Source organism: Cyclopterus lumpus, chromosome 11 (genome assembly GCF_009769545.1).
Source record: "Cyclopterus lumpus isolate fCycLum1 chromosome 11, fCycLum1.pri, whole genome shotgun sequence".
NCBI classification, from domain to species: Eukaryota; Metazoa; Chordata; class Actinopteri; order Perciformes; family Cyclopteridae; genus Cyclopterus; species Cyclopterus lumpus.
This window is the reverse complement of record NC_046976.1, coordinates 9,448,208-9,455,448: the sequence shown is the minus strand read 5'-3', so window position 1 is coordinate 9,455,448 and position 7,241 is coordinate 9,448,208. Positions and strand designations below refer to the sequence as shown.

At 41.7% G+C, this 7,241-nt stretch overlaps 1 protein-coding gene across 2 annotated transcripts in view; it reads left to right on the top strand.

Annotated features, from left to right (window-relative positions):
• The first annotated feature begins 438 nt into the window (after positions 1-438).
• dtnbp1b (dystrobrevin binding protein 1b) overlaps positions 439-7,241 on the top strand; it is a 28,201-nt gene continuing 21,398 nt past the window's right edge. The window contains exon 1 of one of the 2 annotated variants that reach the window (XM_034545946.1): positions 439-483. Coding sequence is in view for 1 of the 2 variants with exons in the window: in XM_034545943.1 (XP_034401834.1) it covers positions 1,275-1,320 (46 nt within the window). In the remaining variant the exon portion in view is untranslated. Of the gene's footprint in view, positions 484-778; positions 1,321-7,241 lie in introns of those variants that run through there. The other variant, XM_034545943.1, reaches the window with a different exon arrangement.

Here is a 7,241-nt window from a genome sequence, read left to right as displayed (position 1 = left end):
TGCTATTGATTGTGGCTGCTGGTGTTTGTTTCTTGTTTCTCTTGCTCAATGGCCTTGAGGGCTAAGATGTGTCATAAAGATGAAGCTAGGGTTGACATTATGTGGATTTGATGTGTGTGTGCTTAAGCTTGAGGGTTTGATATCTCTTCAGAGTGACTCACTACCCTTTTTTGACTCTTAAGTCCTGTGTTGTTTGATTGTAGATATGCATTATTCAGGTGGATGTTTCTCGACTGTGCTGCTTCTAACAATTGCACAATTGATACATCAACAATGTGTCTTTAGTGTTTCCCTTCAATTGCACTTGACATGCACTGGAAAAGAGCGGGGCATCTCTGAGGAGGAAAGAGAGGGGAGGAGTTAGTGAAGGACATGAGAGAAGGAGACAGAGCAAGGTGAAACTGTAATGCTCTTCACAGCATCATGCTAATGAGGAGGATTATTATTTCCCCCCCTCAGGCAGTGGAGGCTGACAGAGTGGGTGTGAGTGTGTTTCACTTTTGACCGTGTGATTTGTGTATATGTTTGTATGCGTGCACATGATAAAAGTAGAAAAGAGAAACCTCACTTTAGAGGAATGATTCTATTTCGATGCTTTGACATCTCTACTCTGTTTCCACTTTATTAGGTACTCATCCTTATTTATGAGAAACACTTGGTCCTCCAGCCACTGAGTCATAAACAAAAAAGGTGTACAAAGCATGCAGACTGGGTTAAGAGACATTGGTGTGTGTTTAAAGGTCAGAGGCTCATTGGTTATAGACACATAGGCAGCTCACAAACTCCTCATCACCTATGCTCCTTATTCCCCCTCCTCCTTAAGTACACCCCCTCTCTTTATCCTCTCTTCTCTCCTCTGGTCCCCCTCCTCCCTCTCTCAGTAGCAGCCAGTGGTATGCTCCACTCGTCTTCGCCTCTCTCTCTCTCCACTGTCAGCCTCAGCAGTCTCTACACCGGAGCTAGACACTGGTGCAGCGTCGATCCGTACGTACATGCACGTGTGTGTGTGTGGGTTTCGTGGGTTTCGTGGGTACCGGGTTCTTGAGACCGCTCAGTGTTGGAGTGTGCAAGCTGATCTGCAAGAGAATGTGTGTGTGACACCTTTCTGGAGCATCCTTTGTATGGAGCAGCATGTGTGTAGAGTGAGAGAGACAGCGTGAGGATGTGTGGTGGGAAGGTGTTGTTGTGATCGGTGGAGTTTTCGGTGTACTACGTCGTGCTTCCACCTCCCTCCCATTTGGTTATCTTGTGAGGGCAAAACGCATCCTGCTGGGATGTCCACCTTGCCTGGTGCAACAGACGGGAACCAGAGGAACTCTTGTAAGTTACTTTTTGTCTTCTTCTTTTGTCATTGGGTGTGCTGACCGGTTTGTGTTTCAGTGTGCCAGATGTCTTTGTGGCAATGGTTTTACTTTGATACCAACCTTTTACATTCAAATAGAGGGTCTTTATTTTGAAAGGAGATCTAACCAAACAAGAAGGAGCACATGGAGTAAAGGCAATGTGACAACAAATATATTGTATTATTGTTTATATGTTACAAGTGAAACAATGAATGCACTTTATATTGGCAGTAGAAATATGTGTGTGACGGCAGAAAGATATTGAGTGGGAGTGAAGATGTTTGATTGTGGAACACAGTATGTATAAGGGAAGATGATGTCTACAGTACTCAACGTAAAGTAAGGATAACACCTGCATACTTGTACATGAGTATGTGTTGGAAAGAGAGGTGGGGGTGGTGTGTAACATGGGAGTGTGTCGGAGCATGCGTGACTGTGTTTACATATTCCCTGGAGCGCCTCCAGCTGTCGATCTATTGGAGAGGAAATGCGTATCGATTGACAACCAATTCACGAAGAGGAGGAGACCAGATGACTTGCTGATGTTATTCACTAATGTAGAGTACTGATGAGCATTTCATTTGTATCCTGGAAAGACAGCATAGTCTGTGTGTGGTTTGACCAAAACATAAATACAGAGAGAATGTTGTTATTATTATAATAATTTTAATTATAATAATTGATGTTACTATTATTATTGAACCAATATTGGTTAATAACTGAAATACAGCACTGGCTTCCTTTGTACGTGTAAGTGAGTATACTTGATGTTTGCAGAGCCTGTATCTCTAGCAGTAACTTTGCAGTGAAGGGATCACAGTAACGGAGTAACGAGTGCATCAGTTATTCAGTGGACTAAAGTGTGTGGGACTGCTCTGCAGTTTTAATGTTTGACTTTATTCTGCCCTCGAGCAACAAACACAAACACACACACACACACACACACACACACACACACACAGAGAAGCAAAGGATTGCTGAACTGTAAGTGGGTGATTGATAATATGATGTGACTCATTTTGACTCATCTGAGAGCTCAGTGGGAACATACAAACAGAAAATGTCTCTCATACACACATATCCACACATATCCACACACACACCCACCCACACACACACACTGCCTTGACTGAGGCACAGATCACATCTGGGAAAATGAGTCTCCTTTTATTGCTTCCATTATTATTGCCCCCCCCCCCCCCCCCTTCCCTTTCCCCTTCTCCCTTCTTGTTATTTTCAGGATGTTATTTACTGCCCAACCTCACGTGGAAACCTTTTGTGTGTCTGGGGTGATGAGTTAATGATCACACGCTCACCCACCCACAGCAGATACCTATTGTGATTGTGTTTATGAATGTGGGCATTTTGAAAATAACGACATCATTGTGAATTCAATCAATTGGCTGAGTAATATATAGTTTATTGTTGTATAACATGTATTTCGCTCTCACGTGTTTAGCTCTAATTCTTGGCTGCTTTGCTTTGCACTTGACCAGTTTGTTAATTGTCAAGACACATCCATCACATTACCTTCTTATAGAGCTTTCAAACATAAATATCAGGCCGCAGGCTACGATCACCGATTTACTAACTGAAATGTTACATAACCAAATGCAGGCAACAAGTCAATAGTCTCAGCTGAACAACAGCTGTTAAGAAAATGAAAAAAATGGAGACAGGATGGATTTTAATTAAACAGAAGAATATTTGTTTGTCATATTTCCATTTCATGAGTTGTGATTAAAGGGCTTTGGTGTCGATTTCAAAGGAGCATGCCCAAACAATGCCGGATAAGAATAATGTATGATATAAACTCTTTAAAATATCAAATAAAAGGCGTACAGGGGGATCCTTTTGCTGATTTAAAAATTGCAACACATAACTGTAATTATGCAATTACATAACGCCACACCGATTGATACAAAAATAGAGCACAGTTAAGGACAATGTATGCCTTTGTGTTTAAAGCCCTTTCACTCGTAAGACAGTAATATTTTGAGATAAGACAATCTGTAGCACTTTTTAATCTCTGTTCCTGCAGCTTGACTGAGTGCGGTATTATCACAGAGTAATGCCACTGCAGAGCTCTCTCTCGCTGTTAGTTTGTGTCCTCTGTGAAGAAGCAACAGCAGGCGCCCGCCACTGAGACGGATGTGCTGTGTCATCACTTCTGCCAAAACATGATGGCTGGCTCTCTATGCTCTTCTACTTGTCTTCTCCCCCCTTTCTGTCCCCACATTTCCCTCTTCTTGGTGCCGTTGCTGTGCACAGCTGCTCTCTTCTCAGCTGGTGTCTCATCTGTTCCTTAATCTCCTCTCCTCTGTATTCTACAGCGCTTTTCATTAGGGTTGTCACAATACCAAATTCTAACTTCGATACGATACCTGCCTTAAATATCACAATACCCGATACTTACGATACCACAAATATGATACGATACTGGTATATTTATCTATAATAGTAATAAATAAAACATCTGTATGATTCCCTTTTTACCAGCTTGTTCCTTCCCAGCTTTTTCAACAGTTAACAAATGGCATTAATATTAGTATTAGCCTACAGCAAGATATTAATGAAAACTACATGGTGCCATCACAGCATTGATCATACACGGCTATGTAGGCCTTTTGTCCGTATCTGACCAGATGACTACATAGTTCCTTTCATAAGTTAAACTAGGCTAAGGCTACTCGTGTTAGGCTGTATGTGGGTAAGCTTAAGGTGTGCACCATGTTTATAATCACATTTGATTACCTGTCGTTCTTTGAACTCTTTGACAAGTTTGGAGTGTCTGTCTGAAAGGTGCTTTAATGTTTGACGTGTTGCTCCTTGGTCTGAGTGGCTTTGAAACACGTTTTGCAGACGGGTCTCTGTGTCAGTGGGCGTTCCTTCACCGTCTGTATGTCAGTGGGCTTTCCGCATCTTTTTTTTTTATAGAAAAAGTCGCAAAAAGCGCCTGCACGTGACGCCATGTTGTCTCCCCAGCGATCACTGAGTGAGAGCGCGCGCCTGTGCGCAGCCCCGCCCCCTTGCAGTCAACGCGCTGGGCAGCATTAAAGGAGCGGAGCAGTGCGTGCGCTCAGACCGCGCGCTATTTTAATAAAGTAGCGATACTAAAAATATGCAAAACCGTATCGTTTTGAACATACTGGTACCGCGGTACCTTTTTAGTATCGGTACACCGTGCAACCCTACTCTTCATCTCTCCTCCTCCCCCCTTCCTCCGCTCTCCTCCTGCCTGGTTTATCTGGGTTCACATGAAACTTTAATTGCATGTAAATCAAAGCGCTGCAGATGTGATTAGTCTTTTGTGCTGCTTTAATGAGTGGGGTCTGGACTATTGAAATATGGTACGGTAGCTTGCTCCTAAACTGTCTCCAATGGCTTAAGCCACGGGCAAACTCCCCTTTTAATACTGCCAGAAGACACACTTCTTTCGAAGAAGAATACGTTTTCAGGGCTAAATCCAAAAATACATATTGCATGTCTATAGTTCTACTCCTGGCATAAAATATGGAGGAATATTCAGCTCTATTCATAAATTAGTATTTAATGCGTTTTAAAAGTGTTCATTAGGATATCAACATACTCTAATAATAGTACATGTATATATAGATATATGTATGTGTGTGTGTGTGTGTGTGTGTGTGTGTGTGTGTGTGTGTGTGTGTGTGTGGGTGTGCGTGTGTTTGCATGCTAATTGTGGACATTTTAAATCGCTAATTGGCTTGCAGAAATTGGTGCAGTTTCTGAGATGTGACATTTAGCAGGTGGCAGCACACAGGGTGCTCTGTTATTTTTTAGGTTCAACCAAACATTTGTTTACTGTAAGTGACACGATTGCTGCCAAGAGACAAGTTTACATCCTGTGCTGACTTTGTATCCATTGTCCCCTGTGACTGATAGACTTGTTATACATTTATCTATGCATACATAACCAAAATGCATTTAGCTTTCTAATTAGCCTATTCAAACATCGCTCCCACCGCATGTAAAAATAGACGCTGTGTAAACAGGCAGACGCATCTTCATTTGTCTGCTCCTTTCCATGGAGGTCACGCTCCCTTTGAAGCCACCAAAGGAGGGTTAAAAGTCTGGGATTTATGGCTTTAATTCTCTTTAAACATTGGTTTTCTTCAAGAGATGAAAGAATCTGTGCTATCAAGCTTGATGTTCGTTAGACATAATAATTACATTTTAACTCCACGTGTTTCATTTTTTTTGTTGCGCATGACATACAATTGTAATTCGATCTGTGTCAATATTTCAGCAAAGAGGCTTTTGGGATGCAACACGTGTGGAGACAAGGGGAGGAAGAGGAGTGATACAAGATTGCGAGAGAGAGAGAGAGAGAAGGGGGAGGTTAGTAGGTAGTTGGGTAGAAGAGAAGGAAAGGAGGACACAACAATTAGGAGATGAGATGAACAATGAACAGGGAAAGAGGAGGACGACAGAGTGAAAAAAGACAGCAGAGGAAGAAGAGAGCAGAGAAGGCAAAGATAGTAGGTGAAGGAGGAAGGGGAGTGGGTGAAGAGAGCAAGAATGAGAGTGACTTGAGAATAATAGAAAGCCAATATTGGTACGGAGGAGAAATTATAAAGACTGAGCCAAACCAAAAAGCACATTACAGATAATGAAAAGGAATAATAAAAAGACGAAGGAGAGTCAGACGGGCTGCCACACTATCTGGGAGTTTGCTAATTGGTGGCGGTTGATACAGTTGCACAGAGTTCCAGGAATAGAGAGTCTCTAGCCTCCCCTATCCGGAGGAGAGGACGTTTCATTCTTTAAAAGAAATTCCAGTCAGTGGAAACTGGAAAAACTAGGACCTTTATTTCAACATATTGTTTGGGCTTTTGGCTCCATGCGTTCAGCGAGGTTTCAGTGCACATTAACACATTTAATTCAGTTGAATTTTCAGTAGCACAGCCCAATGTTTACTAAATAATACTCACTTATTATTTGAATACTATTGGTGCTATATTTCTAATCTATTATCATGTACCAGACATGCAGACATGGATGCAGTTGAATCGAGTCAGATAGGTGAAGCTACCTGAACACAACATGTGGATGCTATGATCTTAACTGATAAGGAGATATGACATACTGTATATGTGAACTGACGGTTCGCTAAACCCCTCCTCCGAACAGTTTATCATCCAATCATAGCTTAGCAACAAGGTTCTACAGGCCTATGAAAGAATCTGGTTGGAAAAGTATGAACAGCAATGGGGAGGATGCAAGATACCAGAAGCAATTAAGTAGATATGTATGCCACTTTTTGAGGGGCTTTGCATTATTTAGTAAAAAAGTAAATCAGAGACAGTGTTTTCAACCAACTTAGCTTAAGTGACTAACCATTTCAGCTGGTGAAATTGATTGTTGTGACTAATAAGAAGCGTGTGTCCGCCATTGTCTGAAATCAAGCATCCATTGTTTGAAAAGTTATTAAGAATCATGAGTGATTAAATCTGCCACCCACTGTCTTTGTAAACTGAGTAAGTGTGAGAACAGAAAGCTGATCAGACAAAAGCAACAGTAAAGAGGGTGAGCTTGGCAAAATGTATTTTTCCTGATTTTCCTCATCAGAATAAGGTCATAACCAGGGTACGCAAAACTTGGAGTACCAGGACTCCTGCTCAGTCATCATTCAAATTATTGATGCATTGATGCAATTAGTGAGATGTATCCCATCATCCAGCCATACATACATCAATTAATTTCACCATAACGGTGAAGGACCAGTCAGTATCACAGCTTCAAATAAGCTCCCACTGCTCATCATGCTGAGAAATGATGCTGCGAGCTGTGCGGCATGACAGAAGAAAAATAAAAAGACGGATCCACAAGGAGCATAATGATTGTAATTAAAGGGACAATAGTGACTGGTATATC